Below are 25,565 nucleotides of genomic sequence, written 5' to 3'. Positions count from 1 at the left end.
AATTGTTTATTTTTCTTCTGTTTGTTTTACGTTGGGTGTACCTCTTGCTTGGTATACTTGCACGCCCCGGTAGAAACTATTTGCTTGCCTAACATAATTGCTATTGTGACATCCAGTGGACACATTTAGAACAGCAGTTTTTGTCATTTAAAAATGCAGCTCAATTTTAAACTTAGCAAACTCATCTCGCGGGCCGAATTGAACCTGTTCGCGGGCCTAATCCGGCCCACGGGCCGCATGTTTGACATCCATGAGCTACATTGACATTACATTACCAAAAGCAAAATAATCTAACACGAGCTGAAATTGTTGATTTTTCTTACATCAAGAAAACAGATTTTAGTACATAGTAATTATATATGGTAAGAAAATTGGTTAAACAAAAAGTGCTTGGTTGAGGAAAGAAATACCGGTGGAATTGTACCTAAATGTAAATCCATCTACCTTTTTCCACATGTGAGCCAATAATAAAAAATATTAATGAAATAAAGAAAGAAAAAAAAGAAAAAAAAAAAAAAAAAAAAGAGATTCCCATCTTAGTACAATCAATTCAGACTTCAGGTTTAAACGTGGGAGTTTGTTGAACCTTTTACCTGGAATACCCCCTGAAGAGTGACCTTAAAACAAGGGAGACAAGTTCATATAAAGCAGAAGATGCAATACAGACAGAAATCATGACATCCATGTTTTTATTGGAATGTTTTACCTCAACAAGACAACAGGCCAACCAAGTGCACAAGTATCACACCTACAGACGCCCACAATCTAAACCCCCTGTCAAACATCCTTTTTTTTTCTCTCCAAGATTCACATCACTTATTTACAACCAGGGGCACTTCTACACACCTGCACGGCTCGAAGCAGATTTCAGTCATACTGTACTGTACACAACTGCTTCCATAGACATTAAAGGCGCACACACGCATCCATAATCCATTCACATTAAGACAGCAGTATAATTTGGAGCTCAGTATGCGACTTATTGTGTCATATTGACGCTTTAGCATAAGCTCGATGACAGAACTTTTTGTTTTGCATGATGGTGTAATAATATTTCAGTAGCTTTTGCAACTTTTATTCCTACAAGCATTGAAAAAGATGTGGAAAAACAAAATGTGGGGTTGAGAGGGACAAAAACAAAAAAGGAGACACAGTAAAAAAAAGGTCACAGAATGAAAAGAAATAAAATACTGTATTCATCCAACTGTGGCAGGGAGTGAGTGTCATTGTCCATCAGCGTGTATGATACAGCCTCGTTGAAAGGTTCTATATGCGTGTAGGATCTTTACTTGAAAATAATAAACAGCATGTCGCTCAATAAAGTCCCATTCACAAAAACTATAATTCAACTTCTTGTTGTTGTAAAACACAAGATAGTCACTGAAAGAGTACATTAAGTATTAAAGTGATACACTACCACAATATAATTTGTGCTGTTTTTGAAGTGATTATGGAAGGATTTTAAGCACGCTGTACACATTTTATTGCATGACAGATTTTTTTGTGTTTCCTTTTGACCAGACTATATCTCATGTTGCAAAGCAGCCAGCCTTTTCCTGTGAAGACATATTAGAGGAAGAAAACAATGTTTGTAGTAGTTTGTCTCCTATCGGTGGTGCACAGGGGAATACTTCATGTGATTTGACAGCGCGGTCACACAAGGTCTCAGGCAGTAAGTCATTTGTCTCTCTCTTCCTCTAGAGCACCCACGCTAACCCCCCACTCATCAACGCCATGACATCACGCAGCGCCTTTCTCCTATTGAAGCCAGAGGCACGTCTCCCCCATTCCTTCAAGTGACCCCGGCGCTGCTCGGCCTCGGACACTCAAACCAGCGACGCCCTTCGCTCCTCTGGCGTCTCCTCAAGTATCTGAAGCAGCAGGTCGCTGAGGGGCTTGGCCACCATGCGGTAACCCGTCGACGTCAGGTGTAGAAAGTCGAACATGTCCTGCGGACTGATGGTTCCATCGGAGTGGACGAACTGTCCGCTCACGTCCAGGAACTGGGCCTGGGCCAAGCCCGGCAGCCAAGAGCGCAGAAAGTTGTTGATACCGGCGTTCTTCTCCCTCAGAGGGTTTGGGCGCTCCCCCCGTGGTAATAAACCCTAAGGAGTGTTTTTGGGAGGTTTAAAGTAATTTAAACGCATCATACAGTAGGTAAAAATACATCTTTGCTAGCTTTGTTTTTTGCTTTGATCCAAAACAAAATAATAATGTTGCAATTGCTAAAAGTGACATTTAAAAGCCTAGCCTCGAAAACCAAGTATTACCAGAAGGTGCTAGCTCCAACTTTCATGCCATAATATAAAAAGGTAAAACGCTGTGGTAAATGTTATTAAACAGATATTTGATGATTGACATGCTCAGAAGCTAATGTAAGCAAATATTAACAGAACTTTTCTATGTTATAACAACATGTCTGTAAAGTAAAGAGTTTATCTATTTAAAGGTGAAATAGAAATTAACAGAGTAAAAGGATTATAGTGCCAGTTGAAAGGGAAACTAGGCAAACTGTTTCACGTGGATCCCAGTGAGATTAAAAAAATTGAGGAATTGAAAAATGTCAGCCGAGGTTGAAGAGATTTGACAATTTGTAAGATCCTTTGGAAGGCATTTCCTACATAAAAGTTGTGTAAAAATGCAATAAAACATACCAATGGTTTCTATCTATTCTAGTAGATGCTATAAACTGAAAACCACACCTCTTTTTCATGACTGTACCACATCAATAAATAGTAAATTTGTGTTGAGAAAATATATCCACCATATCAAGTCATTCCAAAATGTACAATATCCATAGTTTATTTCATAAGTTCAATGTTTAGTCTGGTTTGAGAAAATATCTTCAATACATCACAAAAAGGCATTTCATGAATACATGAGATATGATGGCTATATTTGATAACAAATATTGTAATTGTAAAAACTCTAATATTTTGTTGAACTAGTGCAATGGTTCTTAACCTGGGTTCGATCGAACCCTAGGGGTTCGGTGAGTCGGCTTCAGGGGTTCGGCGGAGGTCAAAACACACCCGACTCATCGTGTAAACACAAACGTCTCCCTATCGGCGTATTACGGATACGCCAACAGCTGACTGATTTGCAGGTGTGTAATTTGTTGTGAGTTTATGCACTGTGTTGGTTTTGTTCTTTGAACAAGGTGATGTTCATGCACGGTTCATTTTATGCACCAGTAAAAAAACACGGTAACACTTTAATATGGGGAACATATTCACCATTAATTAGTTGCTTATTAACATGCAAATTATTAACATAATGGCTCTTAACTAGTCATTATTAAGTACTTATTAATGCCTTATTCGGCATGGCCTTATTATAACCCTAATCCTCTAACCCTGGCCCTAACCCTCTAACCCTAACCAAATAACTCTAAATTAAGTCCTTATTACTTAGAATATGTTCCCCTAGTGTCCAAATAACTCTAAATTAAGTCTTTGTTACTTAGAAGATGTTCCCCATACTAAAGTGTTACCAAAAACATATAACTTTGTCTTGAATTTGAAAAAAGAAACATTTTATTTTTCACTAAAGGGTTCGGTGAATGCGCATATGAAACTGGTGGGGTTCGGTACCTCCAACAAGGTTAAGAACCACTGAACTAGTGAGTCGTTTCGTAAAGTCGTGGGTGTAATATTGCATTCATGGTATCTGCCACAAGTTTGTTTGTTCGTTCTATTATAACATGAAGCTTTTTATTACATGCAATCTTATTAAATTCATAAATATACCGTAATGAAGGCGGCGATAAGAAGGAGGCAGAATGACAGCCTTATATTTTCTTTCACAAAACTAGCACTGTAGAGCTAATTGCTGGGATGTTACTGCCGTCACGTCCGGCTCACGTCTTGCCCAATGAATACTGGTGGTGGTCAAGTGTGTTTTCAATGAGTACGAGGCGCCATTTAGCCTTTCTCCAAGAAAAAATGCCCTATGCTTGTGTTGTTTTCGGCTGTACGAATCGTTCAAATCGCGGACAGGATAAACGTGTCTTCAGTTACTGGAGAGGTTATGTAAAAGGGCGGAAAAGTGCAAGATTTGCGAAAACAACGACGAAAAAAGCACCTCACTGTACAGTCCAAGGGAGCAGAGTCGAAGAATGCATGAGTTTGCAGTGATCACTTTTTTAAAGGTTTGTTTGATATACGTTTAACGGTTATATATTCCCATTTAAGTCTTATCTTGATATTATTTGTATTTTTTAAACACATGTTGGCTACGAGTGTTTTTCGAAAAGCCCCAACTCGGCGTTTCTAAATAAAAGAAAGAAAATGTGAGCAAAACCTAAAAGAGTTAAGCTTTTACCAAAGGCAGCAATCATAAATGAAGCTTTTCAGCACATACACTATAGCAATATTTTGATAAAGACGGGGGAAAACACACTACTTGTAAACAGCGTAATTCACATTAAAAAATATCGATCTAATACTATATTTTCTGTTGATATTTGTATCGATATACCCACCTCTATTAACATTCAAGAGGTCTATCTTAGCGGTTTGCACGGCTTATTGTATGCTCCTACGGTGTGTAATGTAGCACGTTTAGATATTCCTCATCCTGCAGTGAAGATACTTGGAAGAAACCTACTTTATTTTTTACCGCCATGGAGGTGAGGACTAGATTAGGTTAGATTAATTGATCGATCGATATATCGATATATTGATCCCTCAATAGATAGATAGATAGTAGGGCTGTAACGGTTTTGTAGATATTTTGGTTTCAAAATCTTCACAATAATACTGTGACGCCTGACGGTGTCCAACAAAAACTTGCTGTGTAATTTTGTCCGGCGCTTTAGCGTTGGCCTGATCTGAAAATAAACTACATCTCCCAAAATCCTCTGCGCAGTGTGGGGCGCCAAGGTGGGGGTTTGGAACGCTGTAAGCAGAAAGTTAAGTGTGTTTTTGGACATTTTCTGAAAAATGTCATCAAAATCTATCCATAACCCTTTGAGTTATGTTGCTAACAAACAGAAAAACAAAAGATAACCTCTTTGGTGGAGGTAAGAAAGTTGAAGCCTGCCACTTTAGTTTCAAAAGCGAGCCAGAGCCAGCAGGTGATGACGCGGTCACGGGGCGGTGCACGGAGGTAAGCAAACTGAAAAACTACTTGATAAATCCTCAATTCATCCATCCTTTTTCCACCCCTTGTCTCTCTGGATATCGCGCAGCTTACACCCTAGACATGTCGCCTTCTCATCATCCAAAAGATATTTGAAACCAGCGAAAACAAACATCAGTTTGTGAGATATTTACATTATTAACAGTTAAATTGTTAGTTAACTTTTCTCAGAAACAACCAATTCCAGGCTGATATAAACATGTCCACTGTGGAGGACACTGCTTGACAGAAAGTAAAAGTTGAAGAACACTAAGGTGAACATTATTGTGTTACACTTGATGTTTACATTGTCACTTTAAAAACACGCAACTGTAAGTTATTCTCTTTAATAACTTACAGATAGATAGATAGATAGATAGATATCTATCTATCTATCTATCTATCTATCTATCTATCTATCTATCTATCTATCTATATATATATATATATATATATATCATATATCCATAGATATATCATATATATATAGCGATCTATATATCTATATCTATAGAGATCAACTGTGTGTGTGTATATATATATATATATATATATATATATATATATATATATATATATATATATATTATAGTGTCTTCAAAGTGTGCAGTTTCTTACTAAAATAAAGACTTTTGTCGAGGCGAGAACCAGTTAGTCATGTTTACATTAAATCTTACGGGGATCTCTGCCTTACTATACAAACTTTTCAGTTTGCGAATAATGTTGAAGAACCAAATAAGTTTGTAAATCGAGGTTCCACTGTATACCATATTCAGGACGCCTCTGTACTGAACCGAAGGCCATACACAAAAATCCAAATACTCGTAGCATTACACCCTTAGTTAACACTGATGCTAGTGTCCTGGCTTTTAAACCAGTATGACGGACCACTAACATAGGTAATTATAGTTGCCAGTGTATCATTTCAATTACCTAAGAAGCTGTAACTTTTAAAGGTAAAACTACAAAATGTGTTTGCTTTACGTATTCGCTAATAACCAAAGCTAAAAACCAAAAGAAGAGTGTGAGCTTACCAGCACGACTACTTTTGCTTTGGGGAGACAGGACGTGAGCAGCTTTGCAATAGAGAGAATTCCTCCAGCAGCTTGTTCTGCTGTGTGTTCATGATTGTTGGTTCCTACCCACACCACTACAATCTGGACAAAACCAAATACAGATGTTAGGCTCATTCTAATTTCAGTATCGCAGTTACAGAACTCAATAACAACATTCCAGTTGGATTTTTGAAAAGCTGCTTTTGATTACCCTATCAAGCCACCGGCACACTATAAAGCCAAGACGGCGAGGTCAGAGGCAGATAAGTGCATGAACTGTCAGGGACAGTTTGTGCATGAACATAAGGCTACAACTAGGCGGTGTGTTTATGTGCGCAGCTGAGTCAGACCAACCTTGGGACGGATGTTTTCCAGCTCTCCGTTCTGCAGCCGCCACAACACGTTACAGGTGGTGTCGCCTCCAATGCCAAAGTTGAGGGCGTGAAGTGGTGAGAACAACTCCCTCCAGACCTTTGTATGCAAAATACATATTGCCGTTTTTCTAGGGTGCGCACATTTACTATTTGGTTTGCATTTAATTTCAAACACACAGTATCTCACATTCCCTCCTTCACATCGGTATATCTTCTCAAAAAGACAATACTATAGAAATGAACCCTAGTTATACGTCAGAGTAGTCGGAACCCTAGTTATACTTCAAATTAGTCGATGTATAGATTGTATGGGAGTAACGACTGGCTATCCACTGAAAATAAGTGAACACACAGCCAATCTTGTCTCAATAGCTGGCAAGTGAGAAGCAAGATCATTGTAGTTAGCATCATGCTGCATGAGTGCTGCCACCAATGGGGAGTCACGGTTCATTAAAAGTGGGTCATATTATGATTTTTTTTCTACATTTAAAACACTTCTTTGTGGTCTATATAACATGTAATGGTGGTGCTTTGGTCAAAATTGTGCATAGAGTTTGTTTTACAGATCATTTTCAAAATGCTTTTTAACTATCTCTTCAAAATGTGCCGTTTTGTGGGCGGTCTTATTTGCGTGCCGAAGTCCTCCTCCAGGTCAAGCCCCCTTCGACTGCGTCTCCACCCCGTCAGCCATGTTGTACTTTTTAGCGCTTCCATATCGAGTCTACTGACAGATTTTGATTGATTGATTGAAACTTTTATTAGTAGATTTCACAGTTCAGTACATATTCCGTACAATTGACCACTAAATGGTAACACCCGAATAAGTTTTTCAACTTTTTTAAGTCGGGGTCCACGTAATCAATTCATAGTAATGGGGAGTCACGGTTATATATAGATATTAGTTAGAACTATACATTACTTTTTATGTAAAATGGCCACAGGTGGGTAGAGTACCCACAAATTGTACTCAAGTAAGAGTACCATTACTTTAGGATAATATGACTCAAGTAAAAGTAAAAATGAAGTAAGTAAGTATTCTGTGAAAAAACTACTGAAGTATTGAGTAACTTGTTGGTAACTTTTGATTTATTTAGTAGCTATTTTTAGTTCTTGGACAACAATTGTAGTTGGTGTGAGTGTGCGTGTGTAAAACATAAAAATCATAAACAATTCACTGCAGCATATGTAGGCAGAATTTTTGTAGGCTGAAATGCAAACATTTCTACTGACAGGGATGACAGCAAATTATGCTCTTTTTACTAGTTTGAAAGTAATCATTAATGATTTGAGCTGCCTTGTCTGACGTCATGTCACTTTTTGCAGTCAGTACGATTCTATGCACTAAATTAATCTGATTTGTCAAATAACCCAGTTTCTTCTATCTTCACACCTAGGGGAGTTCTAGTTTCCATGCTCTTATCTCTAATGTGACTGATGGCCATACACAGTGTGCCTCTTGTACACTACGAGGCAATTGTGGTAATTTCAGCTTATTTAGTTATGTGGGAATGTTAATACAGTAGAACAAGAGAATGCTATATGCTAATTATCAAACACTGGTAACATTCAAGCTCTGAATCTAACAGATAATTTCCACCGCTATGTGATGTTGTTGATAATGTTTTCATGTGTTTAAATGACACTTGTGTTTATTAGGATCATAGCATAGGATAGGATTGACTTATTCATCCCACAATGGGGAAATTATGTTGTTGTAGTGCAGGTTTTTACATACAGTAACAGAAGTAAAGCGTAATGAAAAACAAAAAAATAGTAATAAATACTACTATTGCTCACTAATATGTATAGATAGAAGATAAAATACAACAAAAAACACTAACATCTGTATTGCACACTACGAAAAAAAAAAGTATACACATAAGTGTGTTGTACAATCTTATGGCTATGGGTAGAAAGGACCTGCGGTAGCTCTCCTTCTTGCATTGTGGATGTAACAGTCTAATGCTGAAGGAGCTACTCAGGGCCTCCACAGTGTTGTGCATGGGGTGAGCGGGATTGGACATTATGGATGTCAACTTGGTCAGCATTCTTCTGTCAGCGACCTCCTCAATGCTGTCTAATATGCATTGAAGACATACAAAAACATCGCTATTTTAGTCAACTGTTTTAGGAGGTTTCTGCTTACCAGTTGTCTCAAACTGGCATCATGTCACATAATTAAAGTGTCTTATTTTGGGAACAGTCTGACACTATTTAATCACACCACTGACTTGGTATTCCTAGCCAGGTAGATTGCCAGGCAATACAATATAAATCACGTTGTAAGTAAATAATGCTAACACAGACACTCGTAAACGTGTTAGCATATTAGCTATTGCTAACGACGCTAGCGTCATTACATTCTGATACCATGTACAAATAGGCATGAAAACACTCCTACAGACATCACACATGGGACGGTTTAGTAAGTAAGAATTATTTTAGTTATGTTGTAAAGCTTACAAACATTGCTTGGAGTGATGAATGAAGAATCCATACGATTAGTAACGCTATGGATGGCTAGAAAAACTGAACAGCACTCCAAGTAAAAAAAAAAAAAGCACTACCGGTAAATGGAAGGACATTGCTGCACCAGCAGTGAGCAAACTCGTCCAAAAGATGGCACCATAGCAAAAACAATAAAACACCTTCCCATTGTATTTACTTCTCAGTTTGTCTTAAACTTATTATGGCCAATAGCCAAGAAAAATCCATAAATCAGTTGCACTGTTTTATAAGCCACAGGGTATAAAGTGTAGGAAGAAAGTAGCAGCTTATAGTCCGGAATTTGCGGTAGTCACTTGTGGACCTGCTAACTGAGGCTGTACTCACTTATGTTTCCAGCTGTTCAAATAAAAAATGGCTACGCTGAGTTATTTTCAGATGACAGTGAATCTATACTAGGGCTGCAACGTTTCATCGATTAAATCAATTCAATTGAAACAAAAGCTTTGATTTATATTTTGTTGCTTCGATGATTCAATAATAAGTAAAATATGTGGACATTGTTTCCAGAAGACTGCTCCAATAGAACGCACATGAAAGCGGTTCCCTTACTGGTGATGCAGGTCGTGCTGCCGGTGATGTGGTCCGAGTGTGCGTGTGTGTGTGTGTGTGTGGCGGGTACAGCAAAGTGTCAAGAAAGATGCATCAAAGAAAAACAACAAGGTAGAAAGTGAGTAAATGCCCAAAGAAAACAAAGTTTTGCGATCATTTAAAAGTGGAAAAAGACAGACATTGTGGTAAAATGATTGCACGGTCAAACAAAGATGACATTTCACAATAGTACTACATTGATGATGCAACACATTACCAGAATGCATGCTCTATATTTAAGAGCAGCAAACAAAGTAAAAGTATTTTTTGGCAGCTAACCCCATTTTTAGGACTTATTTACATAACAAATGTTTTATTTAAACACATGTGAGGACATGTTAGCATCTATAGTTTGTATAATAAAGAATTGTTGGTTCGAAACTCAAACTCCTCTAATAAATAAATGCTTGAGTATGCATGTATTAAATTGTAAAATGTTTCCAATTACCCAAAAAAAAAAAAATCAGATAAAACAAATAAGCAATTTTACGTTCACTCTAAAGAAGAGAGTGCACCAAAATCAGCAAGGAATTGGACAGAAAGTTTTAAGAGAGACAAACACAACGGAGTAGCTTCGTGGAAACCTTAATGACCGCTATCTTGAGAAATACAGTTTGTCCTCAATGTTGTCTGTGTCATTGCAGCTCAGTTTGTTTTATTTGTTCCGTTCTCAGCCAACATTTAATCTGATCAACCATTTCTGTCCCAGCAATCAATTCCACTATACTATTTGCCAGGGCTGGGCGATAAAACAATATCAATATATATCGTGATAGTGAGTGTGATGGGTTTCCCCTCTATGCAACTCATTGTAGTGCGGCGCTACGGCAAATTAAAGCCTGCCACACACAAAAAATGAGGGTCTTTTACGTGGAAATGTAGGTTATATATATATATATATATATATATATATATATATATATATATATATATATATATATATGTATATGTCTTAATAAGGTTATCCAAAAAATAGTGCTCGATACCGTAGTAGAGCGCAATATATGTATGTGTGGGAAAAAAATCACAAGACTATTTCATCTCTACAGGCCTGTTTCATGAGGGGGGGTACCCTCAATCATCAGGAGATTTTAATGGGAGCATTCGCATACCATGGTTTATATAGGGCACAGAGTGGGTGGGTACAGGCTGGCGTAGGGGCGTGGTGATTGGCTCATGTGTTACCTAGGAGGTGTTTCCGTCTATGGCGGCATGCTGTTACAATTTCGCTGCGCTTGTTGAGGGATGACAGGTCTGGACGGTAAATAATAAACAGTTTCTCTTTCAAGCATAGGTTGCATCTTTTATTACCACTATTGTAAGGTGTGCTGGATGCAAGAATTTGCCATGTTATTGAATATTCAACATTATTGTCTTTGAGGTCCCAAATGTGTTTGCTGAGTTCTGTGGTATTTCGCAGGTTTTTGTTCCTGAAAGAAGCCTTGTGATTGTTCCATCTGGTTTTGAATTCTCCCTCGGTTAATCCTACATATGTGTCGGATGTGTTAATGTCCTTGCGTATTACCTTAGATTGGTAGACAACTGATGTTTGTAAGCACCCCCCGTTGAGAGGGCAATCAGGTTTCTTTCGACAGTTACAGCCTTTGTTGGTTTTGGAGTCGCTCTGTCTGGGGGCCGACGGCTCATTTGCAATTGTTTTGTTGTGGTTTGAGATGATTTGTCGTATATTGTTCATGCAGCTGTAGCTCAATTTAATGTTGTTCTTGTTGAATACTTTTCTTAGGGTGTTGTCTTTGGGAAAGTGTTTGTCAATCAGATTGAGGAATTTGTGTCCAATGTTAGTTGAGACGTTTTTGCTGTATACCAGATGATGTCGTTTCGTTTTCTGTTCTTTTTTGGCTGGTTTCCTGGCGTGGGTTCATAGGTGAGGGTGAAATTGTATCCGCTTTCATCAAGGGCTTTTTGGTACGGGGGGGTTGCTTGGTCAAATTCAGCTTTGCTAGATGACAGCATCGATAGCCTTTTATTGATTCCGGTAGGTATTCTTTTCGTGGTGGTGGGTGGGTGGTTGCTGTCATGGTGCACGTATTGGAGTGTTGTGTTGGGTTTCGTGAATGGTTGGTAGCTGTTATTTCTCAGGTTGAAAGTGACGTCAAGGAAGTTGACGGTTTGCTTGTTGGCTTCAATCGTGATCCGTAGGCCGTTCTCTTTGAAAATTTGGCATATGCCCTTCTTGGTATTCTCGCTGCTCCTTGGCGAGGCGCGACACACTGCCAGTCCGTCATCACTACAGAACATCCAACTTCCTTGACGTCACTTTCAACCTGAGAAATAACAGCTACCAACCATTCACGAAACCCAACACAACACACGTGCACCATGACAGCAACCACCCACCCACCACCACGAAAAGAATACCTACCGGAATCAATAAAAGGCTATCGATGCTGTCATCTAGCAAAGCTGAATTTGACCAAGCAACCCCCCCGTACCAAAAAGCCCTTGATGAAAGCGGATACAATTTCACCCTCACCTATGAACCCACGCCAGGAAACCAGCCAAAAAAGAACAGAAAACGAAACGACATCATCTGGTATACAGCAAAAACGTCTCAACTAACATTGGACACAAATTCCTCAATCTGATTGACAAACACTTTCCCAAAGACAACACCCTAAGAAAAGTATTCAACAAAAACAACATTAAATTGAGCTACAGCTGCATGAACAATATACGACAAATCATCTCAAACCACAACAAAACAATTGCAAATGAGCCGTCGGCCCCCAGACAGAGCGACTCCAAAACCAACAAAGGCTGTAACTGTCGAAAGAAACCTGATTGCCCTCTCAACGGGGGGTGCTTACAAACATCAGTTGTCTACCAATCTAAGGTAATACGCAAGGACATTAACACATCCGACACATATGTAGGATTAACCGAGGGAGAATTCAAAACCAGATGGAACAATCACAAGGCTTCTTTCAGGAACAAAAACCTGCGAAATACCACAGAACTCAGCAAACACATTTGGGACCTCAAAGACAATAATGTTGAATATTCAATAACATGGCAAATTCTTGCATCCAGCACACCTTACAATAGTGGTAATAAAAGATGCAACCTATGCTTGAAAGAGAAACTGTTTATTATTTACCGTCCAGACCTGTCATCCCTCATCAAGCGCAGCGAAATTGTAACAGCATGCCGCCATAGACGGAAACACCTCCTAGGTAACACATGAGCCAATCACCACGCCCCTACGCCAGCCTGTACCCACCCACTCTGTGCCCTATATAAACCATGGTATGCGAATGCTCCCATTAAAATCTCCTGATGATTGAGGGTACCCCCCCTCATGAAACAGGCCTGTAGAGATGAAATAGTCTTGTGATTTTTTTCCCACACATACATATATATATATATGTATATATATATATTTACAGTATATATATAAATGGATATAGCCTATTATTTACGCACAACTGACTAGTGATGCAGCAAAAATCCGGCCACGGAAAAATGTTGATCTACCGTAAGGAAGACGCACGCAATTCTTGGTAAAACCGAGGCACTGGCACTAACCATCAAGGGTTGGAATTGGGGGTTAAATCACCAAAATGATTCCCAAGTGCGGCCACCGTTGCTGCTCACTGCTCCCCTCACCTCCCAGGGGGGTAAACAAGGGGATGGGTCAAATCCATTCATCCATTTTCCACCGCTTGTCCCTTTCGGGGTCGCGGGGGTGCTGGGGCCTATCTCAGCTGCATTCAGGCGGAAGGCGGGGTACACCCTGGACAAGTCGCCACCTCATCGCAGGGCCAACACAGATAGACAGACAACATTCACACTCACATTCACACATTAGGGCCAATTTAGTGTTGCAAATCAAACTATGGAAGGGTCAAATGCAGAAAGTAGTTTCACCATACCTAGTGTGTGTGTGTGTGTGTGTGTGTGACTATCAGTGTTACTTTAACTTTAACCTTGGCTCCGGTGGCTGGCGGCTTGGGCAGTGGATTCTCCAACTACGAAACACGCACAGCCTCGCTTTGCACTCCAGCCCAACCGACCCAGTCCTGAGAGCCAAACCTTGTCCCCAAGTTACAAATCTTTCTTGCTGACTTTGTCCGAGGCTGTTCACCTACAAGACCTGCTGGGATTGAAACCTTCAGCGCCGATTGCTCTAACACTGCAAAGGAAGTTCAGCTTTCCTTAAAATACTAAAAAAAGTGGTCAAATATGTACTTTTGTGTTTAGATGTGTAAATATGCGCTAGGATTTGTTCAACTTTTGTTTACAATCAAGATACTTTAGCGACAGCTGACGCAACTTTTTTCTCATTCATTCTGAGCATAAAGTGGCTTGTTCTACTGCAGCCAAGCAAAGTGTGAATTATTTTTATATAGCGCTTTTCTCTGTAGACTCAAAGCGCTTTACATAGTGAAACCTATTTTCCACAGACAGTCATCGCCTTTGTCCCGCCCACGGAAAATGGAGCGTCTTTAGAAGTGGGCGTGGTATCGGTTGGCCAGCAAATCAGCGATCTTGAAATACAAAACACTGCGATGGATTTTTTTTCCCCAGCCAGCTAATCTTTGTCCACATCAATTCAAGTATGTTTTAAAGCAGCGTCATTTTGCAATGCTGTAAAAAAAAAAAGGCACAATAACAAACGCGAACCGCGCGCACAGAGAAAAAGACAGGCACCAATGCGGAGGTATCATGAGATTAAACATTCTATTAACTAGCCAACATTTTAAGAATTAATCAAGTATAAACTTTTACACAGAGTCTAATAGAGTGCTAAAACTGCCAAGAGTTAAGCAATAGTCAATATACCAGTGTGCAGCTTTTTAAACATCACAAATTGCTTTTCTTTTTGAGGAAGTTAGATTTAGTGTTTTGTTGTTTTCTTTGCTGCAATTTTAACTGTTTTTTAAAACATAAACAATGTTAATTGTTTTTTTTAGCACTTTGCCTTTTTCTTCTTTTAAAATGGACAACATATCAATAATCATTTTAATTTTTGTAACAGCTGAATGAGCAGCATATTAATAAATATTTATGAATGAATTAGTCATCCTTGATGTTATAAGCACATGCCTAAAATAACTTAAGCTGCATTTAGAAGTCGATAGAAAAATTAGAGCCATTAAATATGTGTAAGCTTTATTATCCGATTAATCGTTAAGATCATTTTGACTAATCGATTATCAAAATAATTTTTAGTTAACTTAGACGACTTTTATTGTCATTCAAATTTGAACTTTACATTACAAATAAGAACGGAATGTTGTTGCATTAGCTTGTTGTAGTGCAGGATAAAAGAGCAATAAGGTGCAGATATAAATAAATATATTACTGTACAGATAAATATATTGCACTTTTTCATATGCATCCACGTTTATGGATGTATGGGGGGGAATTGAGGGGGATTATTATGATGCGTTCAAGAGTCTTATTGCCTGAGGGAAGAAGCTGTTACAGAACCTGAAGGTTCTGCTACAGAGGCTGAGGAACCTCTTATTGAGTCCAGCAGTGAAAACAGTCCTTGGTGGGGGTGGGAGGAGTCTCCACAGATTTTCTGAGCCCTGGTCAGTTGCAGCCCTAACATGTATATTGGCAAGCTTGGTAGAAACTCTGGCATGTGCGTACCCTGCCTTCCGCCCGAGTGCAGTTGGGATAGGCTCCAGCCCACCCTCAGGCTCGAGATGGACATCGATATCAATAAAAATGTGTTTGACAAAACGTTCTATTTATATTTAGGATGTAACTTTTTTGTTGTCACAGTAATAAGGCCACGGTACAATATTATTGTAGTATATGTCCAAAAAAAAAAAAAAAAAAAAAAAACTTAAAAAAGCCATATTAGTTTGGGAAACTTTAAAGCCAACGTGTTTACAAAATACAAAAATTATATCATCTTATTCATCTCATTTTGTGAACCACAACTTACCTAACGATTTATTTATGAGAACTTTATTTATTGTTTATTTTTGTAATTAATATGTATTTACTTACTAATTTATATATATATATATATATATATATATATACATATATATATATATATATATATATATATATATATATACATATTTATTTATTTATTTACTTACTCATTTAATTATTTATTCACTGTTTTAGAGATTGAGTACAAACAAACATGTTAGAAATTGCTATGAAAGAAAAAGAGGTAGGATTAAATAAATTCTGCTTCTTCCTACTCCTTTTCCAACAAGCTGTAATGAGAAATTCTTACCGTGATGAATCGTATTGTAATTGTATGCATGCTCGGAAAAAGACTAACACCATAATCATAACCATAGAGTGTAAAATTATGTAGCAGGAATGCTTAAGATAAAACACAAGTCCAACTAATAGTGCAGGAACAGCCACTGTTAAAGCATTTTTTTTTTATTTTTTTTTTTTTTAAACTTATAGTTGAGTGTCTTTACACTGGATGTAAGCATCTAGTGCAGGGCTGGGCAAACTTTTTGGCTCAGGGGCCACACTAGCTTTTGAAATTTAACAGACGGGCCGGGCGAACACATAATGCATTTCAAAGCATATATCTGTTGAAACTAAGTAGACTTCCCAAACTTGGGCTATACATCTATCTTCAACAATATCATATCAGAACCTCAAAGAAACACAAACATGGTATTACAGGGTTACACATTCTCTTTCAGTGGGAGCAGTGTTGTTGACCACCCTTTTTATTGCCAATGCGCTGAAGTCAGTTTTGTTGTGGCAATTCTCAAAACAGACCTTTGCCTAATTTTGTTCTAATATTTGGCGGCCCGGATTATAAGACCAACGGGCCGGTTGTGGCCCCAGGGCCGTAGTTTGTCCATAACTGATCTAGTGCAAACAATAATGTTCACCTCATATTGCTGCATTAGTTGTACCATAGAGTCCCCCACAAAAAGCACATCAGGTTCTCCATCCTTGCACTCCTGCACAAATCGAGTGTGCTGCAAAATAAGACACACAAAAGAACAATATGTGTTGAATTAGGTTAAGTCAGCGTCTTTGTTCATGATTTGTCCCATCCAGACAAATCCCGCAGCTGTGAAGTGAGACGTCTGGCGTACCATGCGATGGAGAACTTGGACTGAAGCAGACTGTCTCAGTCCTATTAGCATCAATGGATTAACCTTGCAGAGACCTACCATGTGGCATTACTATCAAGGTGGATAACATATTTCTCTAAGACAGCTGCATCTAAATTATGCTTAAAACAAGATAATCACAAGAGACAAAACCACAGACCTCAACTCTGGAATGTTAGCAAACATGCATTTCTTGGCTACTTCCGTTTGCATTAATTCTTTAAACGAGTAATTCTTAAACTGTGTTACGCCAGTTACATCAAGTGGTACGCAGGCTCCATCTAGCAGTGCCCCAAATAATCAGTTAATTAAATATTGTAATAATGTATCAACAATTTATCAGGCTTCACAATCTCAATTATAGGCTGTAGTCGGCGCCAAAATAAACAATTAAAACACAAACAGAACCGTCTTACTTCATAATTTCTATTACTCCACACACGTGGGAACCGAATGTTCTCCATATTCTCTGCTTACGTCCACCTTTTCCCAGCCACCCAGCAAATCAACACGCAGAGGACAGGTAAACTATATTGATATTATTTAGGGCTGTCAAGTGATTAATTCCTTTAATCAGGTTAATCACACTGCTGAATTGTGATTAATCATAGGTTATAATTTGCTTGCATGAATAACATTTGCTTAAGAAAATACCCAAATATTTGGATACAGATGGAATTTTGTTGTCCGAATGTCATACGTTTTGAATGTTTTACTGAACTGCTAGTCATTGATTTGCTCAAAACTTGGTGACAGTAAGAGTAGTAAGAATTGAGTGGACATTTTGAAAGTATTTGCAATAATGTAGTAAACTAGGTACAGGTACTAATAGACAATGTAGTAAAAGCACTCAAACAACTTAACATAGTGCACCATTTAACTCTGCATTTACTCTTCTTTAGTTTAAACAGTTTTTTAAACAAACAAGCTAATTTACCTTTTCAGATGACAGTGTTGATCTCTTTTTTTTTTGTAGAATGCGACCTTAGCTCGTATTGATTACATTCAGATGTCCAATTGTCTCCAGTAAGCAAAATAAATTCACATTCAGCTAAGGCTGAAACGACGCGTCGACGTAGTCGACGTCATCGGTTACGTAAATACGTCGACGCCGTTTTTGTGCGTCGGCGCGTCGCATATTTACGTCACTCTACTTTACTGTCATGGCGGAGCGCAAAGCAGACGATGCGAGAGAGGGGAAAAAAGCACGCCAAAAGTCGTCAAAAGTGTGGGAGTATTTCAATAAACGGCCTAATAATGTTGTTGTATGCACACTGTGTCGAGCGGAAATGGCCTATCATAGCAGCACAACGGCTATGAACGAACATTTGAAAAGAAAACCCCCGACAGCGTTCTTGCCATCACCATCAACAAGTCAATCGTCCGCGTGCGTATACGTTGTCATTATTACACAAAAACATGAATGTGTCATTTGTATCTGCGTTGTAAATTCATAAACTAAAGCACCGTTTCGCTCTGAGAGGCGCGTTTGGCGTGCCTGTTCAGTGTTTACAAAGACGCGCTCCTCTTTAACGCTATGGAGAGGCGGCGGCGGCGAGCGAGCGGCGAGGCGGGGCGCGCCGGGAGCGACGCCGCAATCGTGCCCAGGTGCGCGATCCGCGCAGTTGGAAGAGAAAAGATTTTGTGTAAAATTAAAAGATTGTAAACCTGGCAAAGCCGTCTGGCGTTCAGTCTGTCGGTCCTGAAAGAACCCCACGGCACAAGACGTGTCACAAACGCTAACGTTAATTAGTTGTGCAAATACCTTTTACAACATTAACAGTTACATATACTATGTACAAACGAACAATTAACTTTCACTTTAATCATACTATCATTGTTGTGTTATTAAGCAAAATAAGCAATACTTTTACTTTTGTTGAAATGTTTACACTGTACACTTTTTTGTATTGGATGTTTAGCTTTATTTTTGCACATTTTAGCAAATAAGCAATACTTTTACTTTTGTTGAAATGTTTACACTTGTTACAGAATATTTCCGTTTTGCACTTTTTTGTATTGGATGTTTATCTTTATTTTTGCACATTTTAAAGCAAAATAAGCAATACTTTTACTTTTGAAATGCTTATACTATTCCAGAATATTAAGATTTGCACTGGATGTTTACTTTTATATTTGCACATTAAAAAGCAAATAAGCTACTTTTAATTTTGTTAAATGTTAAAAGTTTTAAATGTTTACATTGTTACAGAATATTTTGTCATGTTGTTGTCAATGTTGACTGAGTGGCCATACTTTTTTTTTTGTAAATAAAAGCCATGCCTTTTGAAAAAACTGGCCTACATTTATTTTTTCCTCTTCATTTTAAATTAAAAAAAAAAATCGGTAAAAGGAAAAATAATCTATAGATTAATCGAAAAAATAATCTATAGATTAACCGATTAATCGAAAAAATAATCTATAGATTAATCGATAGAAAAATAATCGTTAGCTGCAGCCCTACATTCAGCCAGTCGTTGCAGCTTGTTGCTCTTACTTTTGTAGTGCAGGTTGTTCATTCTTGCTGTAATTGTGCCTCTCCAAGGTATTGTACGACCGATCATCTGTATGAATGACATCTTCTTGTAGCACTTGATGGTAAGTGGCCTACATGCCGTGGCTGTCCATTAAGCAAAGGCATTTTTTAAATGATCTCTTGTACTTTTGTTGACAAGATTGACACAGGAAAACTCTGCAAGCGTAGTTTGTTGTCATCTGCTTGTTGTTGATGTAGCATTCTTGCTAGCAGTGTTCTCGAGAATGTGTTTGTCGCTGCAAGTTACTTGAGATTTATATTAAGTTCTCTTTTCAAGCGAAATTGGCCAACTCTCATTGCGTTCATAGACGTGTAGCAATGCGTGTGTCTTTCGAGTAAAGCCTTAACCAGGATGTGATTAATCTTCATTCATATATGATAGCTAAATTTTGTATTTATTTATCACAAGCATTAATGCTAACAGCCATAATATATATTTTTTTACTTTTATGTGCAATTAATTGTATTTGATTAATTATTTAAAAAGGTGCCACATGTAATAATGTGGCCAGAAATGGTACTGTAATCATGGTCAAAAGTCTGTAGTCCCCTTCCACTCGTCATGACTGAGGTTGCCAGATAAGCAGCCGAATCCGAATCCTACTCGAAGTAACTTCAAATGGCAATCAACGAGTCCTACGCTGTAGGTTTCTCTTGTTTATGTTTCTTGCAAGAGGGTTTACTAAGTATTTATGCCACATTTTACTGATGTCGATTAGCCAAATGTATTTGTAAAGTTACGCAGCAATATTTTAGTTGGGAGTCTGTTCGATTGTTGGCATTACCCTGCTAAAGTGTCTAGTGTGACCGCACGGACCACCATCGAAATAATTATATATAATATATTATATATTGCATAGGCCTACTTTGATGACAAGCCAAGGCAAACAGTAAAATTACCGCCACATTTCGTTCAGCATAACTCCATGTTGCATCCAACCTAACGCACTGCATTCTTTTCCATCACCATCTTTCAGTGCAGAGTGCAATTCTGTGAGCCAACCCACATTACGCATAAATCATATATCCTACTACCATGTCAATGCACAAAGTAGAAAATCATTACATGTAAAGCATTATATTGTGCCAAGCAAATACCACCCCATATGTGCTTGATGCACATACAGTACCAGAAACCACAATTAGCCCTGCTAATTTTGGAACGCATTTCCTCAGCATATCAGCATATTGAGAACGATATAGGCACTGACACTACGCATGTCCACTTAGGTTTTAATTGTCGAAAATATATTTTGCCTTGTCAGTTGGATGATACATCGACATACAGGCTAACGGGCATATATTCTCCCGTTAGCCTGTATGTCGATGTGTCATTGACCGAGCTCGCATGTTAACTAAGCATTACACTAGGAGCTGAGCATCACACTAAGCATTCGTTGCATTAACATACGAGGTTTTGGTAGACAACATCATAGACTGTATTGGACAATATAGTTTACACACAAAATGTCCATTTCCATTTATTACAAGTAATAACAAAACGTAATGCCTTACTTACCTATCAAGGAGGAAATTAGCAAGTTTGGCTTCAGATGAAAAAAATCTTCTCCGCCTTTAATCGTCTCCATCTTTCAAAGGCATCCCCGAAACAAATCCTTGTTTTGTTCCTGGCTTTGTCATGAATAAGTTGAGAATCGTAACAATGCCTTTTAGATTTACTAAGGTCTGACATGTGTAGTAACTTTACCAGTGGCAGTAGCTTGACGAAGAGGGGGGTGCATAACTGGCAACTTGGATGTGACACACTCACGGACTTTCTAATTTGTCAAACGGTGGGGGGCGGGGCATCGAAATATAAACAATAACAAGATTTCGGGGCTGTAAATCTAATTTTGAAATCAGCATATCCCGGCTAAACTACCGTTATCATTTATAAAGGTATTCGAAAAGAACATGCTTTATTAATGCCTTTTGACATATCAGGGCCATTTAATGATGACTTGACATGAAATTATTACATATGGCACTTTAAGTAGAGAGTTTTGTGTTCCTATATTCAAACACAGTGTTACTGTTCAAACTGTGTGTAATGCTTCAGTGGCCAATATATTACATATACTTGTTAAATGAAAAAGTCTGTCTTGTTTTTAATGAATACCTAGGCCTACGATGATACCGTCTTTTATTGTTGGTCATTATGGTGGTACTTGGAGAGCCAAGTGTTTTCTAAGGTGGTGCTTGGCGAAAAGAAGTTTGAGAACCACTGCTTTAAACCAATCACAGGATAAATAGGTGACTACATCCCTCTTGGCAAACGATGCATAGAACCAACCTGTGACATCCACCGCCCATCTCCTTGCACATCTTCTACTGGCTGAGCCACTGCAGCAGGGTTGAAACCATCGCCGTCGCCACTCATCCTGCAGAGACCACTGCAATGTTACCTTCTCCAAAATGAACACTGTTGACACAAATGAATGGTAACCAAGATGCAAAGTCAATGCATTCGGTGCTACTTATTAAGCAGCAAAGCATCAGCAAGCAGACATTTGCCGCGAATAATTACATTAACGTGTTAGGAACAGACAGCGTGGTCTAAAATGCACATTGTGCAGTTTTTTCCTTCAGCGTGAAGACTATTAACCACAGAACTGACTTTTTTTTGAGAGGTCAGTCATTATATTAGTTGTATTTATCGTTAGCTTGTTAGCTAGCTAAACGCTGGATACTACTGTGGCAGCTGCATTTGACACTATCATACCCGCCGTGGACACAATTAGAAGAAGAATATGATTTTAAAACCTGGCAGAGAGCAGGCCGTCACTTCTCGCTTCGAAGCTGACGTTTGCTGTGTTGTAGACTTGACAGCTGTCCGGTTGTTGATGGGGTGATGCCCGCTATGGTAGCATCAGGCAAGACTCTAGCTAGGCAAGCAGGCGAGACAACAAAAGGCGTGTCAAGGCAGCTGCCAAAGATTCTATTGCGGAAGAAGAGTGTGCCCTTACCACCATTTGTCGTAACTTCATTAGGGTGGCGTTAGTTTCAAATCTTACGCACATTCCCAGATTAATCATGGACGACAACATTTGCTGTAACTATTCACAAGATGGATGCAAACACTATAACGAATAGGTCTTTAACTATTTATCGAAGTAGTATCAGAAGTGGCGCGTGTTAGTTTCGCAATGACTAATGGGTTTTAAACATTAAATACTCCCCTCAACAAACATCTCTGATTGTGTTCGTATTATCCATCCATTTACTACCGTTTGTCCCTTTTGGGGTTGCGGGGGGTGCTGGAGCCTGTCTCAGCTGCATTCAGGCGGAAGGCGGCGTACACCCTGGACAAGTCGCCAACTCATCACAGGGCCAACACAGATAGACAGACAACATTCACACTCACATTCACACACTAGGGACCATTTAGCGTTGCCAATCAACCTATTCCCAGGTGCATGTTTTTGGAGGTGGGAGGAAGCCACGCAGTCACGGGGAAAACATGCAAACTCCACACAGAAAGATCCCGAGCCCGGGATTGAACTCAGGACTACTCAGGACCTTTGTATTGTGAGACACACAGGGGCGGCCCGTGGCATAGGCCGTATAGGCAAATGCTAAGGGCGCCGTCCATCAGGGGGCGCCACGCCAGTGCCACAAATGTTGGAGAAAAAAAAAAGTTGGTATTATTATTTCTAAATACAAAAAATAATCCCACGTTAATTAAAATACAAAGTAAAGCCTATTTAATAGAAATATTATTTGTTACAACATTACGCCCCCCCCCCCCCCCCCCCCCCCCCCCCCCGCACGGTGCGCCCCCCTCCCTTCCCGTATCATGACTCTTTTTGGACGTCACCACATCAAAAAATCAACACAAGATGTCAAAACGGCCAAAACTGTCAGGTGCCCAGGGAAGAAAAAAGAGAAAAGAAGAGGAGTAGAAACGAGAAAAGACAGAGTTAGCAGGTAGGTAACGTTAGCCTACATGAAATTATTTGTCTGTTACAGAATGTTATAGTAACCTGGCTTTTTAGCATTAAGCTAATGTTACATGATTCGGCAATTGCTAATCAATAAATAGCTAGTTCTGTTTTAACGTCGGGTTGATATTGTGGAGGGGGCTAAATTGTTATGGAAAATAATAATGTAACGTTAGGTAATTACAGTACTCACCTTACATTCCTCAGGGACATTTGTATTAGATCTTTTAAGCAGGTGTTTTTTGTTTACATTGTTATTGCCTTCTGGTTAGCTAATGTTTGCCATGCAGGTAATAGTCACTTGTCCACCCCTTTATATATTAGGTATAGTTGTAAGTTAAAAAAAAAAGGTCAAAGACAAAGCTATTCGGTTTCTTGTGAGTATATACACTTCACTGCCGATGTGGGGGGGCGCCACCTAAAATCTTGCCTAGGGCGCCAGATTGGTTAGGGCCGGGCCTGGAGACACATATGCACTAACCCCTGTACCACGTGCTGCCCCATCGTGCATTCAATAACCGACTTTATTTAGATATATTTGTGGAAAATGTATTTACATTTCCACCGACAGAGACATAATATAGTGAAATCCCAGCAGGCACAGGACTTTGATACAACGTTGATTATACAAACATGACCTTTAAAACTGACTTTGAAACTAACGTTGCAAAATAGTTGTATTAGTAAAATTGAGACAACGTTGGTGTCTAACGTTGGATCCATGTTGTTGGTTGGGAAATTACCAAATTGCAATGGTCAAATCAACGTCTCAACCAGAGATGTCCGATAATGGCTTTTTTTTTTTACCGATATCCGATATTCCGATATTGTCCAACACTTACCCATACCGATCTCAACCGATACCAATATATACAGTCGTGAAATTAACACATTATTATGCCTAATTTAGTTGTGATGCCCCGCTGGATGCATTAAACCAAACGCTTGAAAATTTGTCCCACGGACCTGGGGGGGATTTTATTTTTTATATTTTTTTGTCATAAAAAAATACAATCATGTGTGCTTACGGACTGTATCCCTGCAGACTGTATTGATCTATATTGATGTATAATGTAGGAACCAGAAATATTAATAACAGAAAGAAATAACCCTTTAGTGCGAATGAGTGTGAATGAGTGGGGGAGGGAGGTTTTTTGGGTTGGTGCACTAATTGTAAGTGTATCTTGTGTTTTTTATGTTGATTTAATAAAGAAATTAAAAAAATATATATATATATTTATTTATTTTTCTAAATTCTTGTGCGGCCCGGTACCAATCGAATCACGGACCGGTACCGGGCCGCGGCTCGATGGTTCGGGACCACTGCATTAAACAACGTTACAAGGTTTTCCAAAATAAATCAACTCAAGTTATGGAAAAAAATGCCAACATGGCACTGCCATATTTATTATTGAAGTCACAAAGTGCATTATTTATTTTAACATGCCTCAAAACAGCAGCTTGGAATTTGGGACATGCTCTCAGGGAGAGCATGTCCCAAATTGAGCTGGGCGGGGTTGGGGGATGGGGGTTGAGGTGGGGGGGGGGGGGGGGGGGGGTTATATTGTAGCGTCCGGAAGAGTTAGTGCTGCCAGGGGTTCTGGGTATTAGTTCTGTTGTGTTTATGTCGTGTTACGGTGCGGATGTTCTCCCGAAATGTGTTTGTCATTCTTGTTTGGTGTGGGTTCACAGTGTGGCGCATATTTGTAACAGTGTTAAAGTTCTGTATACTGCCACCCTCAGTGTGACCTGTATGCCTGTTGAACAAGTACGCCTTGCATCAATTTGTGAATGTGAAAAGTCATAGATATTGTGTGACTGGGCCGGTACGCAAAGGCAGTGCCTTTGAAGTTTATTGGTGCTCTGTACCTCTCCCTACGTCCGTGAACACAGCGGCATTATAAAAAGCCATACATTTTACTTTTTAAAACTGATACCGATAATTATGATGCCGATAATTTCCGATATTAAATTTTAAAGCATTTATCGGCCGATAATATCGGCAGTCCGATAATATCGGACAGCCCTAGTCACCACCTGATATTGGTTAAACGTTGTCAAAAAGCATACTGTTTGATTGATTGATTGATTGAAACTTTTATTAGTAGATTACACAGTACAGTACATATTATGTACAATTGACCACTAAATGGTAACACCCCAATAAGTTTTTCAACTTGTTTAAGTCGGGGTCCACGTTAATCAATTCATGGTAAACGTTTCAACGTTGTATTTGCTTTGTAAAATATTGGTTGGAATATGACCAAAATTCAAAGGTCAAATCAACGTCAGAACCCAACATTGATTAAATGTCATCAAAAAGCATGTTGTTCCAGCATTAGGTTTGAGTTTTTTTGTCTTGT

At 38.9% G+C, this 25,565-nt stretch overlaps 1 protein-coding gene across 3 annotated transcripts; it reads right to left on the bottom strand.

Annotated features, from left to right (window-relative positions):
- Positions 1 to 672: 672 nt before the first annotated feature.
- pafah1b2 (platelet-activating factor acetylhydrolase 1b, catalytic subunit 2) lies at positions 673 to 22,618 on the bottom strand. 3 transcript variants are annotated; one of them, XM_061962179.1, is made up of 6 exons: positions 22,489 to 22,618; positions 21,555 to 21,642; positions 16,498 to 16,587; positions 6,531 to 6,647; positions 6,156 to 6,278; positions 673 to 2,105 (listed from the first exon to the last, which is right to left on the bottom strand). In XM_061962179.1, exons 2-6 carry the CDS (start codon positions 21,639 to 21,641, stop codon positions 1,827 to 1,829), a joined length of 696 nt encoding a protein of 231 aa, XP_061818163.1. In that variant the 5' UTR covers position 21,642; positions 22,489 to 22,618; the 3' UTR covers positions 673 to 1,826. The 3 variants fall into 3 exon arrangements, with proteins under 3 accessions (XP_061818163.1, XP_061818162.1, XP_061818164.1); XM_061962178.1 differs by lacking the exon at positions 22,489 to 22,618 and adding an exon at positions 22,025 to 22,208; XM_061962180.1 differs by lacking the exons at positions 16,498 to 16,587; positions 22,489 to 22,618 and adding an exon at positions 22,025 to 22,212.
- Between the last annotated feature and the right edge of the window lie 2,947 nt (positions 22,619 to 25,565).

The sequence above is a fragment of the Nerophis lumbriciformis genome, linkage group LG09 (genome assembly GCF_033978685.3).
Source record: "Nerophis lumbriciformis linkage group LG09, RoL_Nlum_v2.1, whole genome shotgun sequence".
NCBI classification, from domain to species: Eukaryota; Metazoa; Chordata; class Actinopteri; order Syngnathiformes; family Syngnathidae; genus Nerophis; species Nerophis lumbriciformis.
Note: the sequence above shows the minus strand (reverse complement) of the source record. Positions and strands in the feature narration are given on the sequence as shown.

Excerpts from the sequence above, each read along its gene's own strand:
- pafah1b2 (XM_061962179.1), bottom strand. The coding sequence starts at position 21,641 with ATGAGTGGCGACGGCGATGGTTTCAACCCTGCTGCAGTGGCTCAGCCA. Across the intron at positions 6,648-16,497 it reads AACTAATGCAGCAATATGAG|GTCTGGAGGGAGTTGTTCTC; the intron begins GTGAACATTATT and ends TTGCATACAAAG. Across the intron at positions 6,279-6,530 it reads TGGAAAACATCCGTCCCAAG|ATTGTAGTGGTGTGGGTAGG; the intron begins GTTGGTCTGACT and ends GGTTTTGTCCAG.